Source organism: Solea solea, chromosome 16 (assembly GCF_958295425.1).
Source record: "Solea solea chromosome 16, fSolSol10.1, whole genome shotgun sequence".
Classification (NCBI taxonomy): Eukaryota; Metazoa; Chordata; class Actinopteri; order Pleuronectiformes; family Soleidae; genus Solea; species Solea solea.
In genome coordinates, this window is record NC_081149.1 from 13,129,036 (window position 1) to 13,155,923 (window position 26,888).

Sequence of the window (26,888 nt, forward strand, 5' to 3'; positions counted from 1 at the left end):
AAAATGGCATCCGAGTGGTAGAGTGAGTGGTCTTTCAACTTGAAGGTTGTGGATTTTGCTAGTCTACGAGCTGATGTGTTCTTTGGCAAGACGCTGTGCTGGCAGCATGTGATTGGGTTTGAAAGATAAGTTATAGAAAAAATGAGCTGCACAATATTTTATACAATGTTTTAATGTTCTCATTACGACACAAGAATAGTTCTAGTTTTATTTCCATTTCTATCTTGAATTAAACTGCTGTTGTTCATCCTTATATTTATTGTAAAATTGCATTTTGTATATATTTCTTTAAACTGATTTATCTTTTTCTTTGCTTTACTACATGTTAGACTGTTACATAACCTTACCCTGAGATTGAACCACACATACTGTTTACAGTTGTCCTGGCACACTGCATTTTTAAAAGCTATTTATTTATTTTATTTATAAGTTTCTTACTTTAAACACGTTTTACTTGAGAATGAGTCAAAAATGTAAATGATAATAACGATCTGCTGAATTTTGAACTGCGCATCTGAAAGGTAACCCAGTGACTTTTAAGTCGTCACTCCTTTATAGGCACTTCTCGCTTTCCGTACTGGGGCGGGGTGTGGACCTACGCAGATACGTAGTTGCAGCATCACAACAGAGGAATATAATAATAAGGAACCAGGGTTTTGTTTTGTGGAATTAATTTTATTTCAAGGGAGTTAAAAAAAAAGTTAAGGTTCTCTACACCATATAACCGTGTCACACCACGGTTTCCCGGGCCAATTCTTACCCACATCCATTTCTTTTCTGTGGTTAGCTAGCTAACTGGTGCCTGCGCCGTAACATCAGACACTAAGTTTAGCCTCTTCAAAAAGATTATTTGTCGCTATTTTAGAAATGGCCTCACCGGACAACGGGGACGGCGGAGAGTCCGACGTGACTCTTGCAGCATGTGCCTTCGACAGCTTCAGTGAGAGCGACGAGACCAGAACTCTCATCGCTAGTCTGCCGGAGGTCCACGAGGGCATGGAAGCCAGAGAAACCACCGAACAGCGGTTTCTGGGTGAGACATTCATCAACAGAACTCATAAAACAAATCAGTGCTCTGACTGCAGACTCTCACATAGAAGTGTTAGGTACACATGACACAAGAAGTGGCCGCCGGTACGATCCTCTGCTGCTGCAGGCCATCGCAGCCCAAACCTTCAAGATTTGACATGTTGCGTGTTCAGATATGGTTTCATGGCACCATTATTATTGCAAACAAGTCTCTGTATTACTCTTGCCCCATAGCATGGATATACATGCATAGCATGGATATACATGCATAGCATGACGTCCATGGGATGAGCTTACTTGAGCTGCTTGATTTATAGTATCGGCAAACATTTCCCTGCGGGTTAATGAACCCAATCACTAGTTTTGCGTTTTTCAGTAGCACATGATTTTCCATCCGTCCATTTTCTACCACTGTATCCTCCATATGAGGGGTATGAAGGGAACTGGGGCCAATTTTAACTGACAGGCAAGAGGCAAGGTACGCCCTGGACAGGTAGCCAGTCCAACAATCTTTCACTCTGACACCCACAGTCATGTTTTGAGTGTCCAGTTAACAGGGAAAACATGCAATCAGGAAGGCTCTTGGTTGATCTGGTGACCTCCTACTGTATGAGGGAACAATGCAAACCACTGTGTAGCCACACATAATGTAGATGTCCTAAATGATGTTTCCATTTAGAGGGAAATGGATGATAAATTACAGCACATAAATATGAGTGGACACTAGTGTGATGCCTCTGAACTTCTGGCCAAATTGAGATTCTGAAGGCTTCAAAATAGTGTGACATCATAACTAGTTGCCACTAGCCTTAATCCAGTCTGGTCATTCGTCTCTGATGCCTAGCATCAAAAAACATTGTCTGCGAGACAGATGCTGCTCAATGGATATATACTCTCTTTTTTCTGAGATATGGTTGAATGAGATAATCCCAGTAGATGAGCTGTTTCTCAAATACTCTGATCAGCCTGTCTGCCACAAACAACCATGCCACATACACAGAGTCACTTAAATCACCTTTCTTCCCCATTCTGATGCTCAATTTGAACTTCAGCAGTTTGCTTTGACCATGTATATATGCCTAAATGCAATGTCAAATTAAACAAATGCATTAAAATACACTAGATGAACAGCTGTACCTACTTAAGTTGAATCTGTGTTTTTTGATTTTCAGTTTGCTCACAGTCCCTTACTTTTTGCCTTTTCTCCCCACAGTGATAATGAACAGATACCAAGATCAGCCTCATCTGCTGGACCCACATCTAGGTACATGACTAAAATGATCTGTGTCACTTCTGTAGATTAATTTTGGACAGGATATATATATTATTTTTAATTAAAATGCCTCCACTCTCCATTTTGGTATTAGAATGGATGGTAAACATGATACTGGACTTTGTAAAGAATGAACAGTCTCCTTCTTCACTGGTTCACCTGGGCTTCAGGTTTCTCTATATTATCTCGAAGGTCAGTAAAAAAAAACAACCCACTACGCTCTTGCTGACAGTTGCAGATTTCAATAATCCTGTTTGGTAATGTAGGCTCTAGGGTGGTTAAATATGTATGTATTTAATTGTTTTTTTTTCTGTCTAGGTAAGAGGCTATAAAATCTTCATGCATCAGTTGCCTCATGAGGTAGCTGATCTCCAGCCAGTTCTGGACCTACTGTCCAAACAGGATTCCACAGACACTGAGGTGAGACTGACTTTAATACTACTTACTTCCTCTTATGTATATGTTATGTATTGTCTTTACAGTGAACATTTTATTTTTACTCTATTTATTGCAGACTTGGGAAACTCGCTACATTCTGTTGTTGTGGCTGTCCATGACCTGCCTCATACCTTTTGACCTCTCTCGCCTGGATGGCCACCTGGACTCAGGTGGAGGTTGCACTGGAGAATCCACTATGGACCGCATCTTAAACATTGCAAAGGCAAGTTATTTGTATATGTGTGAACGAAGTGAAGTATTAGAAGGCAGAATGATATGATATCCGCGCAACAGGTGTTCCATACACGTGTCACACATAATATATGGTGGAACTTGACTTTTGTAACAAGTGACAGCCCTTAAGAGGGGTTTGTCTGTCCATGCTCATCTAATGACAGTAGCTCAGGACAGAGACCCGTTATCCCAAAAACATATTGGGGAGGAAACAAGTGACAAACACTACAGTAACTACTGTAACTTTAACTGCCTTAAAGCAGTATTGTTGCAAAAGGTTCGACAGAAAGTAACTTATAACAAAGCATCTGTTGCTCTTCTATCAACAATAACGGTAAAAAAGTGTCTCCTCTGCAATTACTGTCAAAAAAAAACACAGAAGCTAGTGGTGTTTTTAATACCTGAACTAAAATGTTGTGAAATGAGCATGGCGTTTTGCTCAACATTAATGTTTTTATTCAGTATGAATAACAAGTGATTTGCTTGTTTGCAGTCTTATCTAGTCGTCAGCGGTAAACCCAGGGATGCTGCAGCCGTACTGGTATCAAAGTAAGTACAAAAACAGGACATTTTCATTGTGTAATAGGTCCAAAAAACTGTTTTTTATGGACACAGAAGAAAGATGAAAAATAATTTTACCCGTTCAACATATAATCACATGCACATATCAAACATTTTGTCTAAAAGGTAGGAGTATATCGATAGCTGTCTAAGAACAAATATGTGACCAGCCATGGAAAAACCAGGAACAAGTAGGCGGAGGGACATTTTGAGTTATTTACAGATTCTGAAAGTGTGATTTCTAAGCTTTTCCATCAATGTAAAAAACTGGAGCACAGATACTATTTTGTGAGCTACACTGCTACACAGAACAATACATATACAATACATAAAAAACTGGACATAATAACTTTGTAACATTTGAAATGTAATAACTTGAAAAATATATAGGAAGGGAAGTGGCTTATTCTGTTATCATTTCTTGTCCTTACATGAGTGTAGTCATATTTCCATCATCTGTTTTTATTGTTGTTGTTTCTTTTCTTTTTGAAATAACAGTTTGCAGCACTGTTGCAGTAAATACAGGTTCATCGTTGCATAGTCCATTTTAGTCAGGACTACAGGCTACTTTTAGTTGTAATATTTAATTTTTAGAATTGATATCCTGGCCATGAATACATTAATCGTTACATTTGTCTGTTTCAAAGATGTCAGCACCCTACCCCCACCCTGAAGGCCTCAAAATCTGCCACCAACGCCTACAACACACAATCATAACCCCCCCGCCACCAACACCGCTGTCCTTCCCGACAAAATCTCACTCTGAACTGACTTCAAAACTTGAGAACCCTGATAAACTATTGTAGTAGTTTGAACAACGTTTATCAATAGCAGGTCTAGGGACCCCAAGGGTTCTATGAAGAGGTCCCAGAGAAAAATAAAATGAAATATAAATATAATACTGCCTGACATCAGGTTGGTTTGTTATTCATATTAATAGCAGATGCAAAACAATATTATTGTTTTGATCAAATCAATACAATTTGATGTTCGTTTTAGAGTTTTATTTTGGATACTATTAGCTTACAGCAACCATGTGAAGTTGTTAACTGCAAATATTAATATAACCAATAGAGGGCAGTGTTGTTCCTATAATTGCTGGTGTGTGCTTGTGTTTATCCAGTTAAAAACTTTTCTTTCTTTCTTGTCTTATTATACGTGACTATACAGGTTCATGACACGCCCTGATGTGAAACAGAAGTGCCTCGGAGATTTTTTGGACTGGAGCCTCGGCATTATTTCCCAGACCAGTGATCAGTCACTGACGGATGTTAGGGTGCTGGATGGTGCCCTGCAGTCTCTGGTAAACACACACTTAAGATCATACACAGTTTGTTTTGCATGCACGCATGCCTGCATGTTTGTTTTAAGCCAGTGTATTCTTTGTGCACGATGCTATTTCAACCTGCAGTGGGTTGTTTACAAGAGCTGACATGAATTCTATGTTTCAACCAACACTTAATATTATTCTGGCAGGTGTACAATGCACCTGTTGCGTGTGTGAGATCACCTGCTTTAAGTGACTTGTCTCAGTTTAATCCATAGCTTTAAGGTAAACGGTTCATCAGCAAATGAGAACTGGGTTGTGGGTACTTCATTCCAATGAAAAGCACTCTCCAATTACACCTGTTGTCACTGCCACTCTTTGTTAATGAATGTTTTCTTTTAATCTCACTCCCTGTCAGCTGAGGTGAGGTGATGAGTTGCCCCCCCCCCCCTGCAAGAAAGTACATTACAGAACTATCATCAGCACATAAACCTGTGTAACATGTTGAGAAAGAACTTGAAAGTACTTGAAATCAGTCTGAACACAGCTTCTATTATGCTTAGGGTGTTGCTCACTGTTCAGCCTTAATGATTACTTATTTGTGTGGGCATTGAGGAAACAATATCTGGATATATGGACCCAAACAGCCAGAAATGACTTACTATTGGCAGGATGTACAGTACTGCTGTAAATTATGGAGAACATTCCATATATTGGATATATTACTGTTATCTTATGTGTTTACAGTACAAGATTGACTTGGTCATTTTATGTGTTCCCTAGGCAAAGCTTTTTAAACATGGGAAACGAGATGACCTCCTGCAGTATGGTAGGTTCCTGTGTTTGTCCGTTTACTGACTGTATATAGTGAACGTAGATCCATTGACATTTGCCATTAACCGCAACCAGTTGGTCTCACAGGCTTCTCCGAAAGACAAGTGAGCTATCAGGACAGCGCAACCTAAATAAAATGTGCCTTGTTATGTTATGTCCATATCATATTCATCATATGTGGACTTCAGCTTTGTGGGCTCACTAAACTGTGGACAATAATGTAATTTAATATGAGGTAAGGTCACGGCAGCAAGGTTCCTTCATAGTCAGTCCCGGTAAACAATTATTGATCAAGTATTGATCACTACATTCATTTGAGTTGAGTTCTCAGATTGTTCAGCCTCTAAAATATGAATATGTTTTGGCTGCTTGCTTTATATAACAAAGAAATAATTCAAACTGAATAATTTTGTTGTGTGGATGAAACAAGACACTTGAGAACATCATTATTTTTGAGGTTTGGGGAAACACTGATCAACATTTTCTATCGATATCCGATTAATCGACAAGTTAATTGCTTATGAAAATAATTTTTAGTTGCAGCCCTATTTGAGTGCGCCATTGTGATATTCACAACCTACAATTAAGTTGCTTTTGTCTGTGGGAACTGGATTATTTCTGTGTACTGAAATGGACTATGCCAGAGGAGAGATATTTGAATATTTCCTATTTGTCTAGAGTAGTAATTCACTTTGCTATTGGTTTGGGTTCAGGTGATAATGTGATGTGGTATGTATGGTAAGTATGAAAATCCTATTAAAGTGAGTCCTGTTTGCCTTGGTTTGAAGTCAGTGCATCACATCACACGAAAGGCATGGTTCAGTTTTTGTTTTTGTTCCTGAGGCCTGTTAATTTATGTTAATATTTAAATCTACATCAAAAAGCCTTAGCTGCAAGACAGATCTTCAGAATTGTGTGTATTATTACTGTAAGTAAGTGTATAATGTAGTCTATTAGTTGCCTAAATTATGTCTGTATTACAACGTGCATTAATTGTGTCTTTATTTGTTTCCCAGCTCCTACAGTTCTGCAATGTCTCGAGCAGAAACATCTATTAGAGAGCAGTGAGGCCATTTTGAGGAAGTTCAGTGTCAAACTAATGCAGAGACTTGGCCTCAATTTTCTGAAGCCACGTTTGGCTGCTTGGCGGTCAGTCATAAAACGATTAAATACATTGAATGTGTAGTTGTGTAAAACATGTTACATCTGAACATCTTTAATGTATAAAGTCAGTGCCTATGTCTACCCGTTCTTGTTTGTGTTCCTAGCTGCTTTTTATTGGTAATTAATGTTTCACAATATAGTTTGTTTTCATGAGCAAGCACTATGAGCACATAACTCAGTGTTTTAAATATTTATGTCCCATGCTTTTCAGGTACCAGAGAGGCAGCCGCTCCCTTGCCGCAAACCTTTCCATGTCCCAAACTGCTGTAACAGCTGATGCTGTGACTCCTCATGCAGACACACGGGAACAGGAGGAGGACTTTGACATACCTGAAGAAGTAGAGACTGTTATTGGTGAGGTCCCACCTCTACTCATTTTAAAAATGTTTGGCATTGCATAATGTCTCCTCTTTAAATCTAATGTACATGCTATATTACAGAGCATCTGCTGGTGGGACTGAAAGACAAGGAAACAGTGGTGCGCTGGTCTGCAGCAAAAGGGTAACAATGTGTCCTCACACTGCAAATTTACAGGAGCTGATAACAAGTTGTCCTTGTTGCTACTTGTCTTTGGAATTATTCATGTCAAAGGCTCTTCTAAGGAATCAATTTTATTTACCCCTTCAGCATTGGGAGGGTGACTGGGAGGCTTCCCAAGGAATTGGCAGATGAGGTTGTTGGATCACTGCTGGACTGCTTGAGGTAGGTTCATGCCTGGGGTGTATTAGCTCTCGGCATCAGCAACGCAGTGTTTTTATCATTAGTTTCATTTTGTGTTTTTTTTTCACAATGCCTGACACTTTTTCAAGCAGCTGAATATTCAAGAAACACATGTAATTTGTCTTCCAGCTTCCAGGAAACTGACAATGCTTGGCATGGAGGCTGCCTGGCCTTGGCAGAACTTGGTAGGCGAGGCCTGCTGTTGCCTTCCAGATTGACAGATGGTATGTGTTCACATGTTACAAGATACATGGCCTGTTGTATGCAAGGCTGTTTTTGTTATTTCTTTATTATTAAATGTTCATGTTTTACATTTACAGTGCATTACCACATCTCACAGTGTTAACATTTACATTACAAAAGTGTCCACGTTTAAATAATAAGAACCCTTAAAAAAATGCTTTTCACCTCTTTAAATCAAGTGTAACAAAACATAATGTACATATACCTGTGACAACATTTTCAGTTTTTCAGTAGTTGTTCTTGTGGCAGTTCTGTTGATATGTTGCTTCTCTTCTGACGAGAACTAGATCTAATCTTTCAGTGCTTTATTCATACTTTTTAACATGATATTCAATACGCTGGGGCTTACATTTGTCCAGGTGAGAGATACTTTGTCAGCATCAGCGATGCCTCCTCCTCAGAACCCGTCGTGGAGCTCTTGCTTGCTTATTTTGTTTATGGCAGTGGTTTTCAGACTCACCCCTGTTTGCTCTTTTCATGCCAGTTACCTTATGCTTAGTGTCATCAGGAGAGCTCGGGCTTCGAGCATCTGTGCAGTCATATGAGGGCACGACTGCAGTGCTGAAGTCACACGACGAGACAGCAGAGCCTGCAATTGCTAGCTGACACAGTGCCAGTGCTGCAGTCTGCCTCTGGTCACATGGCTCTTCCTCCAGCTCATTGTCTGGCCTCAGCTGATCGTCAGCGCTGCTGTAAGACGGTCGAAGACTGAGGTTCAGAGGCAACATCTCCCCCTTTAATGTGTCGGAATACCTCAGTCTGTGGTCAGATGGGCTATTTTCTTTATCCTGTTTTCTTGTTGAGAGATTGAGAGGAGCCAGATCTACTCTGCTGTCCTTATCATCTTGTTCTGACATGGTTTCAGGACATGTCTCTGAGACGGACATGGATGAATAACTTCTGCTCTCTGATGACCTAAAAAGGACGGGCCAAAAATGAACATTTTATAGGCAAATATAGCGACACAGTTGAGCTTAACAAGAAATATTTGCTTCTGGATGCATACAAATATTAGCTTACCTTCTGTCCACATGCTGATTACTTAGATGTGGCAAACTCTCTGAAGACTCCTCTTGTCTTAAGTCAGAAGCTGTGTGTCCTAATTGGGGAGTTGTTTGTGTCACACCAAGGCTGGTATAGTTCAGTGCCTCTGCCTCTCTCTGGATGGTGTGTGCATGGCTCGGCCTGTCGGGGGAGCCCAAAGCTGAACATCCCTCTTTAGGGCTTTGTCTGGTTGCTTTGTCTCCACTCTGTCCATGGTTGCTCTGCTCTTGTGCAGACGTGTTGAAGCTGTTGTGTCTCGGCCCTGAATGCAGGTATACATCATAATCCTTGGACCTAAAATTTGGGTCATACAACTCCAGAGGAATATATCTGGGTCCTGTAATTGGCATGGAGAGCTCATGTGGTCTATACAGGGCATAATGTAGAGGGGTCGGCAGGTGAAGAGGGTGGCAGTATCTGTATGTGTATGCTGGAAAGGGGGAAGTGTGAGGTGGGGCAATTGGTTGTGGCACCACAGGCCTTTGGGGGTCCAGAAACTCTGGCTGGAAAGAAGAAGCATTTGGCTCGTTTGTGTGGTGATTTCCTGCAAAGTAGTAGGGTGGATACGGGGACCGGTCTGGCATGAGATAAGTTGGGTATTCAGGAACCATGGGAGGGGGTAATGGTTTTAAGGGGATGGATGATGAAATAGTGCCCCATTGTAAACTTGGATGGTTAAAAGTTGGAGTTGGGGACTGTGAATCCTCTGATTGCTGCACAGATGACTTGAAGGCGTCTGTTCCATCACGGTTGGGTGTAACAGGGGAGAAGGCAGATGGGCGTGGCAAAGACATGGCTTCATCACTGTCTCTATTTTCACTCTCTGTAGATGTATTTGGTGTTGTCACATTCCGACTGTCCTTATTCACCGGACTGTCACACCCCACATCTATTTCTTCTGTATTTTCTCTGCTCTCCGCTTTGTCCTCGTCAGCTCCCTGTTTCTCAAGGCTGTCGTTCAAAGCTGCCTGCGCTGGACTTGCACAATCCTTGGATATGATGGGGACTCCCTTTGCTACAGCTTTGGCCTGTCGAGCTGTTTGCCCAGTTTTCTGTGACATCAGCGAGATTGAGTTTTTACACAAGTTGTATTTCATGTGGTTGAAAAGATGGGACTTTTCATTGCAGGTGAAAGGACACTGGAAACACTGGTACTTGAAGGGCTTGCCCGGTGGTCGTGGAATGTAGTGTGGCCTTTTTGGCTTGCGTTCCTGAACAGTCTCCATCTTGATTCTAATGCACATTTTTTGAAAGGAGAAAAAAGCAGCAGTTTTTAGATGTAATTTCTCTTTTTTCATAAATACTGAAGCTGTTGGGGAACATGACACTTAAGCATATAGGAGCAACTGGTGAATCATTGCAGCTTTTGTTCCAGATTGTCACTGAGTAATGAGGCTCATAAAGTTGTTTGACTGGTTTAGGTGGAGAGCGGTTCTTAAGATTGTCTCAGTTTTTCCTTAAGTTGCCTGGTCAGAAAATCTCTATCTGCACTAAACACTGTGCCCTCAGGCTAATGTATTCCTGCAACTGTTACTTTGCGCTGGTTTGGACACCAAGCAGAGCATGGTTAAAAATGGAAATCTGTCTCTTGAATGCAAAAAGGCACCTGCAGTTTTGCATACATGTGCACATGCACCTTACTTTGGCTGTGGTTGATTGACAGCAGCCTGCAAACGCTTCTCGCTGGCCTGTGTGCTCATCTTGCTATCATTATGATTTTCCTGCACTCATGTGTCCTGTACAGTTAGGGAGTTGCTAAGGCACTAGGTAGGCAGTTGTTAAGCAGACGAGACACTTACTAACACGGCCCTGGAGGGCATGCAGAGACATGAATTATCTCTCAACCTTACTAATATCTGCTGTCGGCGTGGGAACTACCAGCCACCTGCTTCCCATGACTACACCTGCGGGATGCACTCGGCTCTCATTCATCATTTCATGAGCTCACCAGCTCTGCAGAAATAAGATCATTAGAAGTAACTCTTTAATAATTTGATTCCTGGTTATGTACCAACCAGCTAAAACAGGTGTAGTAGTTGGCATCTGAAACTCCTCAGGTCCGCCTTTGAAATGAAACATCACCTAAAGCTGTGAGTCAAGAGTTACTGGGTGTCGCTCGGAGGAACCTGCTTGTCATGCGCTGTCGCAAGAAGTTGTCACTCAAGTTTCTGTCCAACTGTAGGAGCACACAAAACCACACCCTTCGTATGAAGTTAAATCTCTTTTTAACATGATATTATATTGATACACTTTCCTGTTTTTTTCTTTTGTCCTCATAAAATATATATGGTAGGATTCTTCATAAAAAATATATGATTGGGTTCTTTGAGCTCAGTTTAAATATCTGTTTAAATGTGGTCTGTTGTTTAACTATTTTGAACAGTTTTTAGAAGGTCCGCAGTGAAAGCAGTGCAAGCAGATGCTAATTATAATCTATTGGCAACAGGTGCAACCTACTTAAATATAAACCCCTTAACCAAACAATGGCTTTCTTTCCAAAAAGACAGAATTACTGAGTAAACGTTAATTAAAAATAAGATTACCTTCACTTGTTGTAGTAACAGTGTTCTCTCCCGAGTAAGTGTTCTGCAGAGAGCCAGTCCGTCTTCCACAGCCAGTGTTATGATCTCGTCAGGACATTCACTTCACTGCGTGTTTGTGAATGTGAGTGAAGGTGCATGTGTGTGCTGCATTTGGTGATGGTAGTTGTGTGGTGAGTTCCTTTTTCTGAGGTGTTGTCTCAGTGGGTGGGGCTTCAGCCGAAACAGCAGGGCCCTCGGGCAACATTGATGTACTTGATATTAGTCAAGCCTTAAGGGATGATTTACATGATGAGGTCAGGTGGGCGCTAATTCAACTTCCTCCTCTATCCTAGTCCGTCTCTCCTTTTTTGTGGAAATGACCACACGGATATCACTCTGCAGATCCTGGAAGTAACATGCTCATTTACAGAAATGCGTCAAGTTCAGTAGCATTTTTACATGCGCAGCAGGTGAAACTGTTCAACATGTTTTTCTTTGTTTTCCTAATATAGACGTAACAGTAGTTATAGTAGTTTCTTTTTTTGTGCACAACCTTTCTGCTATTGCTTTCAGTTCAATCTATATAAATCTATATCGATTTGCCTCTTAGTAAAATCCAAGTACAGCTTTGCTTCTCAGTTTTTGGAAAATTGAATTGTTTACTTCAAAAATAATCTATATATCCACCATTAATCTGAAGTAAGCATTACATTCAAAAGGAATTAGAATTGCATTATAGTAGAGCTGAAATGATTAATCGATTAATCGATTATTAATCGATTACTAAATTAATCGACTACTATTATCTTCATTTCTTTGCTCTGGTTAACAAAGAAATCATTAAAAGTCAATCATTTTGGTTTGTGGACAAAACAAGACATTTGAGAACATCCTCATTTCCAGGTTTGACAAACACCGATCAACATTTTTTAAGGTTTTCTGATATTTTATGGACCAAACAATTAATCGAGAAAATAATGGACAGATTAATCGATTATGAAAATAATCGTTAGCTGCAGCTCTACATTATAGTTGATGACTTTATGACTTTTTTTCATCACTTGCAGTTGTGCCACTCATCATCAAGTCACTGATCTATGATGAAAAGAGGGGAGCATGCAGTGTTGGTTCTACTGTGCGAGATGCTGCCTGCTATGTGTGCTGGTCATTTGCCAGAGCTTATGAGCCAACAGAGCTCCAGCCTTTCGTCACTCAGATTGCCAGGTAAGTCCTCTTCCCCCCCTAAAACTGTCATATGCCTAGGTCTCAAGAAATCCAAACCAACAACACATTTGTTTCTGTCAAATAATCTCCTTATGTTAGGGGTTTCAAAGGAACACTGGACTCCACTTTGAGAACCCACTGGTTTAAGTGATTTGAAAGGCAATCTTGTGAGGGTTCAGCCTGTGGACAAGTGGTAGGGAAATGGGGTTGTAACTGGAGGGTTAAATCTCAGGACAGACAGGTAAAGGGCTAAGGTGGCCCATAGCAAGGAACCTAACCGGCATTGCACCAGGGGTGCAAATGTGTGTTGTCCACTGCTTCTGTTTACACCCTGTTGTGTGCGTGCGTGTGTGCAAACATACGTAATTCCTAATAACAAGATTTCAATACCAACTATTTATTAACCTTACATTTTTTAATCAAAATCTCTCATTTTAAAATGTTGCTTCAGCTGTTTGACATCTGCACAATGGCATAACTAGCACACTCAATATCTGAGTCCCATCCCCTTCTGACAAGGCCAAATATGAATAGAGTTGCAGCTCACAACTGAAACAGGGGAATCTTTCTCAAAAAACTGTTAAAAAGGATTTTCTCTGAGCCATTACTTACTGCCTGAAACCAGTTTTTCTCTACTACATCTTGGAAGTTATGTAACCAGCACACGTTTGCAATACACTTGTTATGTTTAATGGAACAAACATACTACTGCTATATGCTACAGGTGTTTTTGGACTATAATGACTATAATGTTCGATCTCTCAATGAACATTGCACTGCTGCCAGTTTATATGTGCTGTTGATCTTTTTGTGGCTCAGTGCCAGTGCCACTTTTGTTTAAATAAATCCTTGTTGCTTCCCCGTCTGACACAATAATGATACACTCCTCAGTTTCATAAAGCCCTACATCCCGAAAGTCTTCCACGATCATTGCTATTGGGAAAGTCATTAGTGAAACCAGTTCAGTTTTGAAACATCAGTTAGGAGCCTTAAGCCTTTTTTATTTTTTTTACATACTGGCCAAATGTGAAATTATATACTTTGTGTCAAATATTATAATATTTATAATAATTGAATTAAATCGTATAGTCATAGTGGTATCTGCATATGTAGGGACAGATTAATAAAAACCTGTACTAACAAAAAGACAGTGAAATAACAACCTTCTTGGCTGCATGGAATTATACCTTTAAAAACATAATTCTACACATGAAATGAGATGTAAAAAGTATATTCCTCTGCATACATAAACTGCTTTTTTATGTCAATATTCTTTCCTCACACATGAGTCATTTACAGAAATTACCAGGATGCCTATTCAGACACAAGGCTGAGGTGTTATGAGATTAAAGGAAATGGGTGTATATATGAAAAACGTTTATAGATAATCTCATGCAAATCTCAAGTAGATGACTGAAGAAAAAATGTGATTGATCTCAATGCTAGAGAAGCTAAATTGCAACGTCATCCAGTCATGTATGCGCCGTCTTTGTCAACAGTAACGGTTTGCCTCCTCCTCGCTCTCTCAGCGTGCATGTATGGACCTGTGGCCTTTGACTGTGCAGACCAGCTCTGCAGAGTCAGTTCGAACCCCTGCTGCCATTATCATCAGCAGTCGCGACAACACCCTCCCTTTCCCTAGCCTGCAGGATTGCCAGGTTTCGCCTGTTGCTGTAGGTTTCGGTCGCCGTTTGGCAGAAACAGTTAGACAAGCTGGTTCCTGCTCTGTTCATCACAGTTTGATGACACAAAAAAAACTCACTTTTTTTTTTTTAATGTGGGACTAAGTGACTCCGGGGCACATACATACACACAGTAGTGTCTCTACTTCCACAGTTAGAGTTACTGGGATTCAGAGTGTAATATTAATATTAATTGCATTTTCTTTTTCAAGCCCTCAGGCTAAGGGCAGTAACTGAAGGCAAAATGGGCCAGTTATAAAAGCTGCAGGCTTGAATCTTTCTGTTAGGAAACGCAGAACATGGAAGGTGAGCAAACAAAGTGAGCAGCAGTTAGTGGCAGATGGATATTTAGTTGTTTAGGTCGGACATTTTACCGTCACTAACTGACATTCGAATCCACTTGTAGAACTTGGAGAGAGAGTGTAAAGAAGCAAGGATTCCGAGGTAAAAAAACAGAACATATTGCGGTAGGGTCACAGTTAATTAGGGCTGCAACGATTAATACATTATACAGTATATATACATACATTAATACAGTATTTTCTGGTTTTCTTGTTCCATATAACAAAGAAATCATTACAACTGATTCATTTTGGTTTTTGGACAAAATAAGACATTTGAGAACATCACCATTTCAAAGTTTGGTAAACACACTGATCAACATTTTCTGACATTTTGTGGACCAAGCAAGTGATAATAGTCCTTACAGCCCTGCTGTTAATCATGTTGTGATTACATTTACGTATTTCTGCTGGGAACTTGTGCAACGCTTCAGAAAAATCTGTTTTGTGTTGGTGATGCAATCCAGACGTCACTAAAACATCTGAGTCAGAGATTCTTAACAAATTAGTCAGTCAGTCAGTCAGTCAGTCAGTCATCATCTACCGCTTTATCCTCTGCCAGAGGGTCACGGGGGGTGCTGTGCCAATCTCAGCTACATCGGGCGATAGGCGGGGTACACCCTGGACAGTTCGCCAGTCCATCGAAGGGCCACACACAGATAGAGACAAACAACCATTCACTCTCACACTCACTCCTATGGTCAATTTAGAGTGTTCAATTTACCTAATCCCCACATTGCATGTTTTTGGACTGTGGGAGGAAGCCGGAGAACCCGGAGAGAACCCACGCACACACGGGGAGAACATGCAAACTCCATGCAGAAAGGCCCTTGTTCCAACCGGGGCTCGAACCGGGGCTGTGTGGACCTATTAAATTGTTAATCCACGTAAGACATATTTTTGTGCAATTTGACCGGACTTGCATAAAAAAAGCAAACAGACTATATAGAAAGAATTAATCCTGCTTTTTTAACACTCACTTGCTGTCACAAAGTTTTCTGTCCTTTTGAACCAAAATATTCAAGTTAAAAAGGGAATGTTAAGCAGTATGTGTAAAAACATTTCTGTGTTAGCAAATTACCTTCTGCATTTGCATTTGGTGTAAACATGTATTTTTTCCATGAAATCTTATATATCCTTCAACCAACACTTTGTGTTTCTCTCTGCAGTGCTTTGCTGATCACGGCCGTGTTTGATAGAAACGTTAACTGCCGCAGAGCTGCTTCTGTAAGTTCCCCGGTCGACCTCCTCCTATCTTTGTATTAAATATGTACAGTTTCACGACACAAGTTTTTAACTTTTATTTCTCATTTTGTCCCAGGCTGCCTTCCAGGAGAATGTCGGCAGACAGGTTTGTGACTGTGCTACTACAATATGACTTAGAGAAATACTGTGATTCCAATTTAATTTGCTGTCAAAACACAGGTCTTGCTCAAACTTGCCTTGATAGTGAAATCTTGTGAAGCAAAGACTGAGGAAAAAGTGAGATCATGAGTTGAATTTGGGGTCAAATCAGTGACTGCCCATCGTTTTGCTGAGTTTTGAACATTTTAGACCGTTCTTATGCAATACAATGAAAACATAAGAGCTTATTTCTGCTTGTTTGTGTCTCAACAGGGAACTTTTCCTCATGGTATTGACATTTTAACTGCAGCAGATTACTATGCTGTTGGAAATCTCAACAGCTGCTACCTGAACATCAGGTAAGAAAGTCTGAGTGGACTCACAAGGGCCATGTTGACCATAACTGTCACATTGTTAAAATTAAAAATGTGCACTAGAATGATTTCTACACATTCCTCCCTGAGATTTTATTCATTTTTTTGTGTCACTGGAAGACAAGAGAACTTCTTGTCATAAACTTTTCTTCTCCTGATTCTCAACCACCAAACTACATTTAAATATACATTGAAGAATTTGCAACCATTTCAGGGAATACCACAAAACACAAAATGCCTTTTTGTAGTTTTATTTGGGTAATGTGGCACAAAATCAGTAAAAAATAAGAAATGAATACCTTAATATGTCACACATTATAGGAGTTGCTAATGTTTTCCTACACTCTATGTGCAGTTTTGTTGCTTGGTGTGTTTTTATGAACAGCAGCACATTATGTGACATGTCTATTAAGTCCTGCAAAGTTAAGCTTCAAACCTTTCAGGCATTTTCACCTCTGGCAGAAATGCAGAAGAACAAATATCCAAGTAGTGAAATGGATAAAGATGCTTCCCTCAGGTTATGTTTGAATGTAGGTTTGCACTGAACAGAGAACATTCACTCTGTATGTATAGAATGTGAGAGCTGGATGGAATTATTTAATTTCCCACTGATGGAGATGTGTCTGAAGCTGGATTCACTCTGTTTCTGTTGTTGTTCTCACAGTGTTTACATAGCCAGTTTCCCAGAGTACACCAATGCTATGATAGACCATTTAATAGCCATGAAGATCAACCACTGGGACGGGTAAGTACTTGCTTAGCCCTCATGATTCCAGCCCATAGGACGAATCAATATTGATGTTTTGTTTGATCTTTGTATGCATTTCTGCAGCGTGATCCGGGAGCTCGCGAGTAAAGCTCTTCACCACTTGACGCCTCAAGCGCCTGATTATATGGCAACAACAGGTAAACAATGTCACCTCACCTGTTCCCCAGCTGAAGCAGAGCTCTCGACAAAAGTAAAATGCTCAAGCAACATACCTCGTTTTGGAACCAACTGAAGCCCATAATTATTTGTCATGAATATACACTGTGCAAGGGTGCAGGAGTGAAAAATGCTAACAGAAGAAAAATCTGAATAATATTTAGATTATATTTCGACCTATAAAATTGTACGCTGGTTTGATTTACATTTTTCCTCCGTGAGCTCACTTTGCATATTGTAATTTGATCAAAAATGAACATAAACGTCTTTTTTGTTTCAGTTCTGCCAAAGCTGTTGACCATGGCTGTGGGCATTGACCTTCACGGTCGCCATGGAGCTATTCTGGCATGTGCAGAGGTCACGCATGCTCTTTACAAACTGGGCATTCAGACCAACAGGTAGACTCTTCAGTAAATCATGGATGTCATGTATTAATTTTAGTCACTGATAGACATTTAGTGTCCAAATGATAAATAGCCAGGAATATTTAAAACTCACATGCTGGTTGCAGCAGCAGAACCTGTTACTGTCTAACTGTTGAATTGAGATAGTGGTCAAACATTGTTTTATTTGTGCAGGGTGTATAATAAAGAGTGAAAACTTGGAACTAAACTTAAACTAACAAAAGGCAATGGTAACGGATGCACCTTCTCTCTGTATTTGTCACGTAGGACTGTGGTGGACATGATTTCCTCAGAATGCGTAGATGCATTAAAAAACATTCACCAAAACGTAAGAGTGCCTCAAGTGCAAAAAAAAAGAAAGAATTGTGCCAGATTGAATGAATTGTCAAAATGACTTCTGTTGCTTCTTCTGTTTTTTTAATTTCTATTAGCTACACAACAGAAAACAATACAGGTACGTTTATTATGTTAGTGGATTATATTGTTAGTAGTGTCATTTTGGATTCATGTTAAAGTTATGCTTTTGTCCTGCAGGGGTTTTGGTGGAGAGCTAATGAGACCAGCAGGTAAGAGTATAAGCAAACACCAACATTAATTTAATAGTTTTTCTAATTAGTTGAAACACAATGGAGGACAACTTGTATGACGGTGTTTTGTTTGTTTTATTTCTGCAGTGTGCAGCCTAATAGAAAAGCTGTCCTTGTCCAAAATGCCTTTTAAGAATGACCCACTTATCGGTAAGTTCATTATTTTTAGACAGTAATCAGTCAGTAGGACACCCGCAGATGTCTAATGTCGTGACACTGTGTTTCAGCCGAGTGGCAGCAATTCATTGATGACACCATACGAACCCTTCATCTTGTTTCTTCTGGAGTGAAGGACAGCATGATGGTCAGCTTCTGATTTTCGCCACAGAATTTGAATTTTTCCACCTTACACTTGACAGTTAAAGGATTGAATTCACAAAAGAAACTGTTTGTTTACCTTCTCTGCAGGATGCTGTGATAGCAGCCTTGTCTGCCTTGTGTGAGGAATACTACCAGACACAGTCAGGACAGGCTGACCCACAAATCCAAGGTAGATTGCATTGTCTAAACCTATGCGTGATACTCTTTGTCTTAGTTTGAGAATAACCTGTGTGTGCTGTGTGTATCTCTGTGCATATGTGTAGATGCCCTGGTATCTCGATACATTGACGGACTCAAGAGTCCACAGATGCTCATGCGTTGTGGATCCGCCCTTGCCCTCGGCTGTCTGCCGAGATTTATCATCAGTGGTAAACTGGAACAGGTGTGTTTGAAGTTATGTGTCCATTTTGACTGCATTTGACATTTCACTGCCTCAATATTAGGGCATTTTGTGTGTGCGTGTTCCAGGTATAACGGATGCTGCGCGGACCTAAATCTGTTTACACAGTCACATTATGGGGACATTTTAAGGTGAAGACGTGTTGTATGGTTCAGATGAGGTTAGGTACTACGGGTCGGATTAGACCAGTAGTACTTATGGTTAAGTTAAGAGTGAGTCTCCAGGAGATTAATGTCCTCAAACCAGACTCTGACGGTGTTTTCTTCACAGATTCTGGAAGGTCTTCAGCAGATGTGCACAGTGACCCAGGAGGCGAGTTTTACAGAGGCGAGGAGAGATGCTGTCAAGGCAATTTCTCAGTCAGTATTCTCACATTCTTACATTTTTATAGACTCCTCATTTTAACACCTTCTGTGTCTATTATTTCTCTTATTTGAATTTCTGTTATTGGAGAATGGTTTGGGCTTAGGTTACAAAGGCCCCTCTGTCTCTCCTCAGTCCTTTGTCCTGCCTGTCTGCTAGTTTAACAACATAGTTGTGTAGTCTGTAAAATAAACACTCAAGTGACAATACCTGCAGGACCTGAATGATGTGTTGGTCACTTTATCATCATCTACTACTATTTTTATGCAGTTCTTCTGAAATGTAATGTTAACTGGTTTACAGTGTTCATGTGACATCCTTGAGTATTTTTTTTCCCTTTTCACTCTCCCTCAGAGTGTGTGTGACGGTTGGTGTTTGCGTCCACGGTTCCCCAGACTCTGTTCTTTGTGGTGAAAATGTAGCCGGGGTGTATGACACGCTGCTCAAAAACATCAACGACTACACAACCGACAGCAGAGGGGACATAGGAGCCTGGTGAGTGAACATGCACATTATGTGCAAAAGATATACATACACACACTGATGATTAAAACTTAAGACCATACATTTGCCATTAAGGCATTAAGATCATTCCACTGCCTGAGGCCTCTGGAGATTTTCTGTCCCTCCACTTAAGGACATGAAGACGACACAAATGCTTCCCTCAGTAGTAGCCTTGGGCCATGCTTAGTGACTCGCCTGGAATGCCACCAGGCTTGTCACTTGTCCTCATAGCATGGGAAGGGCACTTTCTTTCAGGCTGTCAAGCACTGCAGTCTTTTTCCTTTCCTTCATTCTTTTTCTTTATTTCTTTTTTCCTCATTGTTTGCACATCCTTATCATTCCTGCCACACCCGTAAAGGGACACATTCTTTCTTATCTTTTATCATTCACAACATAAATGGTCTTTAATTTCCTTTTCCCTCACATTTGCCAATAAGCCAACAGTCAGAGGTTCCTCTTGTTGCCTGTGTGCACCTGTTTCAGGGCGTGACGTTTGAATGAATGCTTGTGATTTACATGTCACATAAACAAATTATGCCCTGCAGCCACAAAGCTGTAAAAGTTGTAGAAACCTGCACAATCCAGTGACACTAAAAACAATATTCATCTGGTGACTTGTTTCCCTGTACATGAGAAACCAAAAGATCATATTTTAGGACTTTATTGCATTTATAGATGTTTGAGGCCATGGTGATTCTGGTCAGTGCGTGTAAAGTAGAGTCACTTCCATCATTGTAATCATTAAGTCTCCACTGACTTTTATCACCAGGGTGAGGGAGGCAGCAATGACCAGTCTGATGGATGTGACACTGCTGGTGGCCAGCACTGCTCCAGAGATCCTTTCTCCAGATCAGTGAGTAGAAATCTTAAAAACTCTTGACTGACATCAGCTCTTTGCTCATTTGTTTTTATTAACTTTTAATGATTCTATGTTCAGTTAGTGTTAAGTGTCTTTTTTGGTCTTTGGTGTCAGACAAAATCAATGTCAGTACATCAGCACTAAATCAGTCCAGCCTGAATCATTATTAGTTTTCAAAAATGTGAAGTTTGGTTAAGTTTTTCTCTTCCATCGTATTACGTGTGATGCAGGATGAGGTGCATGATGTGCGGCCTGGCCAAGCAGGCAGCTGAGAAGATCGACCGATCCAGAGCTCACGCCGGCAACATCTTCTTGCGCCTCCTCCATAGCACAGAGCCTGCAGTACCACATATCCCCCACCGGGAGGAGGTCTTGGCCATTTTTCCTATGTGAGTAACTCCTGCTTTTCACTTACTCTAGTAGCTGCTGCAGTGATTTCAACCGTCAGCTTTTCTGTTTAATAAAAGTCAAGCAAAACTCTGAATTATTAAAATCTATTATAATCTTAAACATGTAAAACATTGCTCCAACTTTGTGTTGCATTTGTTGAGCTCTTGTTAAGCTTCTTTTAAATCACTTATTTTAAATGCCCTTAATCACTTTAAATCACTGTGCTTTATGTTTTTCTGATACATATTTGTTTTTATTGGTTTTATTTCATTCTGCATGTCTCTCTCTGTGTTAGTCAACTGCTTGTGTGGTTTTAACTACCATTGTTTTACTTATTGTTGAGCACTTTATTTGCACTTGGTTTTAATTATCTTGTTAACAATGTTAAGAAAAGTGCTATAAAAATAAAGTTAATTACTATTAATATGAACACATACATTGTTTTAATTTAAATATCAGTTTGCGTGTTCCAAGCGACTCTGAGATTTTACCACAGTTGTATTTTCTGTGGATTTAGACTGTGTCAGAGTCTCCTTTCTGGATCTTTCATTATTCAAATTGTAAATAAAAGCCTACATTTTATTTAACCAATACTGTACATAGCATTTAACGTATCAGCTTGATGTGGAGCCAAGTAAATGTAAGATCATTTAAAATGTGTCATATCTTTCAGTGAGACGATAACCAGTCTGAACTGGAACGCTTCATCCCAGTCATTCCACTATAGCAGTCAGCTGCTGGGACTGCCACAGTATCACTACCACACCCTGCTTGGGCTCACCGTGTCTGTGGGAGGGATCACCGAGTCTACGGTAGGTCATCTTTGAAGGGAGTAACTTAGTCGAATGAGAGCATTATGTGTTATACTTGGGGGGACAGACTGAGGGACAAACCGGTTCAGTGAATACATGTAGCCTTATTAGTCACTGGAGCTCAACCCAGTTAAATAGCAATAGACGAATTGTGACTCACTTATTAGAAAGACCATTAACAAAACACCAAATTTTGGAATCATGGTCTTCGAGAACATAAACTTCCACCATAAACAATCTATGATACAGAGAGTTATGAAGTCCACCTTCTGGCCCATCTTATAATACGTTCAGTGTGACTCACCCCCCTCACCCCTTTCCTCTCCCACAAGGGTCACGGAGATGGGCCTTTGCACAACCTGAATGATGTTGTTCTTCTTCTTTTGCATATTAAGCTTCTGCCTCAAAATGTGGACAAACTCAAATCATGATAAATTAAAGGCTCCTTTTTAATACTTGGTAGAAAATCCTTTGCAGTCAATGACTACATACCTAACGTCTGGGTTTCCTTTATTACCCTCATGTTTTGGGTCATTATCCATCTGTAATGTGTAATGCTGTCCTTTCAGTTTTGCAGCATTTAGCTGAATCTGAGCAGAGAGGATTATAATCTTGCATCAACTGTCACCTCATCAATAAACTCAAGTGAGCCTGGTCCACTGGCAGCCATGACATAACACGGCCTCCTCCATGTTTGACTGATGACGTGGTATGCTTGGGATCATGAGCTGTTACTTTCTGGTACATGTTCAGCTCGGTTACATCTGTCCTGAGAATCTTTTTCCAGAGCTCTACAGGCTTTTTTTCATGATATTTTCTTGCAAATTATAATCTAGCCACTAATGTTATGAGTGGTTTGCACCTTGTTGTAAACCCTTCTTTGTTTACATTAATGACGGCATCTCTTGGTTATAGACACTGACACGTCTACCACCTCAAGTGTGTTCTCGACTTGGGTTTTCCTTCACCTTCAGAAGAATTCTGTGATCACCCTCTTTACTTGTCGTCCGTGGTCTTCTAGGTCTAAATTGTTGATTTGGCTACTCCTAATGTTTTTGCTCTCTCTATGATAGGTTTATTTAGTTTTCTCAGTCTCGATGATGGCCTTCTTCACTTGCATTGACATATCTGTGTACCTCATATTGAAACGTTCAGTGAAAAGCCACCAAATGCAAAATCAACACTTGCAATCAACTGCAGACCTTTATCTGCAGGGAATAGTGAGGTAACAGAAAAATACCTGGCCATGAAACTACTTTTTAGTCAACTGTCCAATTATTCCAAAGCCCCTGAAAACGGACAGTGTATAAAAATGTTTATAATCACTCAATGGTCAATGGCATTCTTTTTTTCAGCGTGTGCTGCTTTGTTTTATCTATTGTAGCTGGTGTTTAGTCCTGCTTAGCTGGTATTATTTAGGATGACTTTAAACCAGCAGAGGGAGCCATTTGTTAAATGTTGTGTATTCTTGTGAAAGCCTGACACTCTCAGTGATCAGTCTGTTGGCTATGATTTCCTGAATCTTACAACCTCTGCCAGTTTGCAGCCACTTGAGCATCAAGCATCAAACTGTCCAGATAAATGAATCAAACGTGTCTCTTGTGGCGAGATTCAGATTCAGCGTGTTGACGATACAGAGCTGAATCACGTCTTAAGAAACATGTTTGCTGCTTTCCACTCCTGACCTTTTTCTCCCCATCACTCAGCTGGGGCCTCAAACTAGTGTTGATCAAGTTCTCCCTCCTCCCTTTGTGTGACCTAGCGGTCATTTAAAAAAGGCTTTCCTATAAAGATTTGTAATGTTAGGTTATTTTTAACTTTCAACATGTAATGCATGTAATAGCAGCAGCGAGGCCAGTTGAAGTTGAACTCATCTGCCAACGGAGGCTGTAAACGTATTCCCTCGGAGACGGTCTCTGGCTCTCGTCATGATTTTACCTCCTGCTCCTCTGGCCTTTCTTTGCCACAGATTCATCCTCAGAGACGGGGAGGCCTGGTATGTTTACACAGGGTTGCGTTAAGGAAACTGAGCCGAGGCTGCATCAATACGTAGGCCAAGATTACCGTTCTCACACCACAGGCCAGAGAGAGACAGAGCGTCCACCAACTTTCCAGGAATTGCACTCACGGTCGGAGAGAGAGAAAGCGTTCATTTCAGCTCTGCAAAAAACTGTCTCTGGTCGACAAACACATATTTCACAGCGTTCATGCGCTATATACTTTTTTTCAACTGCTCAGTAAATCAACTTCCATGTGACTTTGTTTATCTTCAGCACATAGTCAGGGTTTGACTCTTTCGGTCTTTACTGCAGCCTGTTTGTCTTTCCAAGGCCTTCCTCAGGTGCGCACTAAAAAGCTACGAGTACACATTTTACAATGTGGAAGTGATATAACAAAAAATGTGTATGTTTAAGTTTTAGTTTTAACTGCTGCTCTCCTCTGCCTCTATTCAGGTAAATTTTTCCTCCCAGTCATTGCTCAACTACCTGAAAGGAATCCAAGACGACAGTGTTGCTCTGACACAGTTTGGAGATACTTTGCTCTCCATCTTCAGAGACAATCTCCACAATGACCGGTACACACAGTTATTTTTTATACGGCTGCAAATGGAAAAATAATTGAAAAAATGTATATGCAGTGCAAATTTAAATTGGTCATCTGTGTCATTTCCTAGGGTAAATATTCCTTTTCTTAAGATGCTCAATCTGTTGCTCACAAACGGCTGCTTTGAAATCTTCAACACACAAGAGAAGTGAGTGCTGCTGAATGTGTTCTTTCATATATATATATATTTATTTATATATATATATATATATATATATATGTATATATATTTATTTATATATATATATATATATATGTATATATATATTTATGTATATATATATGTATTCATATATATATATATATATATAGATATATATATAGATTGCATGCCATCTGAGAACTAACATTTTTCTGTTTTTGTTTTGTTTTTCTAGTCATCAGTTCTGTGTGGATATTCTGGATCTTTGCAAAGAGCTCAGGAAATCCAAAGATGTCACAAAGCTGATTGCCTGTATCGCCATGTAAGTATCTCTCTCAATGAGAGGCGTGAACATTATATACAGTATAGCACTTAATTAAAATGAATGAATGAATTGAAACTGTCGGTGGTGATTGTGCTGACTCGTGTTTCCCAGCTTCTGTGGTCTGATGCAGTTCCAGGGTGAGGTGAGGAAGAAGGTTCTGTCCCAGCTGCTCATGCTACTCTGCCATTTCTTCCCTGTGGTACGTTCACAAGATAACGGCTGCTCACATTAACACTCGTATCTAAATGATAGACTGTGTTTTAGAATAAAAAGAAAATAGAAAAAACTTGATTTCTTCCACCATGGGTCCAATTTAAGGTCTGCAGTCACAAATAAACAACGTATAAACAAGTCTTAACATTTCATATGTTAAAAGATGTGCAATCGGTTCATCAAGTAAACTGATCGTGTCAGTTTCTTGAACTGTGTGTCTTATGTCGTGTCATTCTCATAGCCATTATTAACCTATTTTTATGTTGTATTATTTATAGTATTACTTACTTGCTTTTGCGTGACATTGTCTTCTTGGTTTTGTTTGTCTGTTGTTGACATGTCTTTGTGTTTCTCTCCCTTTGTGTCCCGTCTCTTGCTTTGTCCGTCAAAGCACTTTGTAAACTTGTGTTTTTAAAGGTTCTTTTAAAGGCAACTAACTCAGTCTGAAATTTCTCAACAAATACTGGAATTATTGTACTGACACCTTGAGGTTGACATTTGTGGTTTGGGGCAAAACGACTTGTGGACTATTGGATGTTGATAAACAAAAAGATGAACTTTTCCTCTGACAACTCTAGGTAAGAAGGAGCACAGCGAGTCAAATGTATGAGATGCTGCTGATCCACGACGATGTCGTCGATCCAGAGTTGCTGGATGATGTGTTGACCCTGCTGAGCGATATTGACTGGTTAGTGGTGAAACCAGATGCAGTATTTAAATAGTCATATACAGTGTGTGACATGTGCTGGGTGTCTGTTTCAGGGGGAATGACCTGGACACAGTACGGGTTCACAGGAATCAGCTGTGTGACTGGTTTGGAATCTCCAGGCCGAGGGTGGTTGCCAAGGTAACCGTTAAAATGATGTTAAAACCTGTGTTTTTGACCTGATTTCTGTAAATAGATGCTTTTCTATAACCATTTGTTCCACAGTCTTAACCCTGACTACTGTCTTTGTCAGCAGAATCCTGTACCTGGTCCCTGAGTTGCCTGTGAACATCAGCGGGAAAATACGTAGTAAAAATTAGGAACGGACCAAGAATAATGTAATCATGTACAAGTTTAATGTGACAATAAAGCCACAAAAACATTAGTTGTGTTCCCCCTTTTGTTGTTTTTTACCAATTATTAGAAGTCTAATACTGTTACAAATGACAGGATCTAAAAATGATAATAGAATCTGATCGAGTCCAAAAATACATATACAATAAATGGTTTGTGAAGCACTGGCTGTAAATGACGATGAATGCCACAAATGTCACGTGACCAGAATGTAAGTGAAGGATTCTTTATTTTTAAGATAAAAGAAGAAATGAGGAAAACGGATGAGTTTTACTTTGTAATGAGACAGTATCACATAGATATCGCTAGGGCTGAAATGATTAAACGATTACTAAATGAATCGTCAACTATTTTGATAATCGATTATTCGGTTTGAGTGTTTTCTAAAGAATAAAACTAGTTTTTGTGATTTTTCAGCGTCTTAAATGTGAATATTGTCTTGTTTCTTTGGCGCCATATTACTAAGAAATCATTAAAACTGAATCATTTTTGGTTTGTGGACAAAACAAGACATTTGAGAACCTCGTCCTTTGCAGGTTTGACAAACACTGATCTATATTTTTTAAAATTGTATGGACCAAATGATCACTCTATTAACCTGTCGCTTAATTAATTATGAAAATAATCGTTAATTGTAGCCCTAGATATCGATGATATTGATATCTGTAGATACTCAAGGCTGTGA

The 26,888-nt window shown here is 39.9% G+C and overlaps 2 protein-coding genes across 3 annotated transcripts; one reads left to right on the forward strand and one right to left on the reverse strand.

The window, feature by feature from the left end:
- Positions 1-584: 584 nt before the first annotated feature.
- Positions 585-26,234, forward strand: tbcd (tubulin folding cofactor D). Of its 2 annotated transcripts, none has more exons than XM_058653241.1 (39): positions 585-1,033; positions 2,243-2,293; positions 2,397-2,494; positions 2,621-2,722; positions 2,817-2,963; positions 3,468-3,523; positions 4,706-4,838; positions 5,586-5,631; positions 6,653-6,785; positions 7,012-7,154; positions 7,241-7,301; positions 7,428-7,502; positions 7,650-7,744; positions 12,397-12,553; positions 15,746-15,803; positions 15,898-15,927; positions 16,194-16,279; positions 16,959-17,039; positions 17,127-17,200; positions 17,500-17,617; positions 17,891-17,951; positions 18,055-18,077; positions 18,158-18,189; positions 18,298-18,360; positions 18,438-18,514; positions 18,619-18,700; positions 18,795-18,913; positions 19,202-19,290; positions 19,649-19,789; positions 20,568-20,651; positions 20,888-21,046; positions 21,721-21,859; positions 24,313-24,434; positions 24,534-24,611; positions 24,841-24,927; positions 25,042-25,129; positions 25,722-25,831; positions 25,906-25,990; positions 26,103-26,234. In XM_058653241.1, the coding sequence occupies exons 1-39, from the start codon at positions 868-870 to the stop codon at positions 26,124-26,126; spliced, it is 3,573 nt and encodes a 1,190-aa protein (XP_058509224.1). In that variant the 5' UTR covers positions 585-867; the 3' UTR covers positions 26,127-26,234. The 2 variants fall into 2 exon arrangements, with proteins under 2 accessions (XP_058509224.1, XP_058509225.1); XM_058653242.1 differs by having other exon boundaries at positions 26,106-26,234.
- On the reverse strand, positions 7,792-11,441 carry znf750 (zinc finger protein 750). Its single transcript, XM_058653243.1, has 3 exons — positions 11,351-11,441; positions 8,784-10,040; positions 7,792-8,678 (listed from the first exon to the last, which is right to left on the reverse strand). The coding sequence occupies exons 2-3, from the start codon at positions 10,031-10,033 to the stop codon at positions 8,144-8,146; spliced, it is 1,785 nt and encodes a 594-aa protein (XP_058509226.1). The 5' UTR covers positions 10,034-10,040; positions 11,351-11,441; the 3' UTR covers positions 7,792-8,143.
- Positions 26,235-26,888: the final 654 nt, after the last annotated feature.